The 1,413-nt window shown below is 48.5% G+C and overlaps 1 protein-coding gene across 1 annotated transcript; it reads left to right on the plus strand.

The window, feature by feature from the left end:
* Positions 1-281: 281 nt before the first annotated feature.
* LOC107123558 (biliverdin reductase A-like) lies at positions 282-1,229 on the plus strand (the record flags this gene model as incomplete). Its single annotated transcript, XM_015426805.1, has 2 exons — positions 282-389; positions 1,058-1,229. Coding segments are annotated over 2 exons (280 nt in total), but the record flags the coding sequence as incomplete, so codon positions are not given.
* Positions 1,230-1,413: the final 184 nt, after the last annotated feature.

A 1,413-nucleotide genomic window follows, 5' to 3' on the forward strand; every position in this document is an offset into this window, starting at 1 on the left:
GGGCCTTTGGCCTGATCCAGCATTGGTGTGTCTTATGTTCCTTCATGAACTGATGGGTGAGGCTTGCAGTTTTTCTCCAAAGAGGATTCTGGTGGCTTTAATACGTGCAGGGCAAGGAGACGTTCAGGACAGGCAGCTCCTCTCCCTCTTGCCCCGGAGCCTCCATCCGAACCAGAGTCTGGCACCGTGTGCTGCCTTCAGTACCTAAGAACTGTTCATTTTTTTTATCCTCCTCTGGCACAACCTGTCGCCCCATTCACCACCTCCTCTCTAAAAAGCAGGTAAAGTTCTCCACGTGGAGCATATCGAACTCCTTACAGAGGAGTACAAGCAGCTGAAGAAGGAGGTGGAGGGGAAGGAGCTCGTGAAGGGGACGCTGCACTTCACAGGTCAGTGGCTGCAGAGACCCTGCCGGGCGGAAGAAATTAGCAGTTGGATCGGTGGCCAGTGATTTCATTCGTTCATCTGTCTGTTTCTTCCTGGAAGAGAGAGGTCTTAGCTAGTCCCTCATTCCCTGGGTGTTCATCCAGTCGGCCTGCTTCCTAGGGTTGCCAGGCTCCAAGTAGAGCCTGGAGATCTCCCGGGATTACAGACTCCCGGAGATCTCCCGGGATTACAAATGACCAGTCTCCAAACTGTACCGCTTCCTTTGGCTGCCTGAGTAGACCAGAAGTTCTCCTAGTCACCCAAAGATATTTTGGAAATCATCCTTCCTGCCACATTTTTTTAAAAAACATTTTATTAAATTTTATTAAATTTCATAAAGCGTGAACAATTTTACACAGGTAGAACAATAACTTGTATAACATAACAAGGAAAACATAGGGTAGCTGCACTCAATGTACATATTAGGGATGAACAGGGAAACATAAAGCCTTGTTATAATAGCCATAGAATTAAAAGTTTATGTTAGCAATGGGTCAAAGGTGTATAATGCCCATTTTTCACAAATCATCCTTTCTGCTTCCACTTTTTCTAAGAAAGGAAACCATTCTAAGAAAGGAAACCATCCTCCCTGCCACATAATCTTAACTCCTCTCTTTCTCGTTCCTAAAAGGCGGCCCGTTGGATGAAGAACGTTCCGGGTTTCCGGCCTTCAGCGGGATCGCTCGCCTGACTTGGCTGGTTGACCTTTTCGGGAACCTCACTGTTGTGTCTGCCGCGAGGGAAGAACAGAAAGAGAAGAACTACTCCAGGATGACCGTGCAGTTTCAGACGGCAAACAAGAGGTTGGTAGCGTGAAGGTTGAGAACATGCTGATCAATAGGGCTGCCAGCTCTGGGCGGGGAAATCCTTGGAGATTTGGGGGGTGGAGCCTGGGGAGGGCAGGGTTTGAGGAGGGGAGGGGCCTCAGCAGGGTATAAAGCCATAAGGTCCACCCTCTAAAGCAGACATTTTATCCAGGGGAACTGA

This window comes from Gekko japonicus, unplaced genomic scaffold, assembly GCF_001447785.1.
Source record: "Gekko japonicus isolate JY-2015 unplaced genomic scaffold, Gekko_japonicus_V1.1 scaffold25131, whole genome shotgun sequence".
Taxonomy (NCBI): Eukaryota; Metazoa; Chordata; class Lepidosauria; order Squamata; family Gekkonidae; genus Gekko; species Gekko japonicus.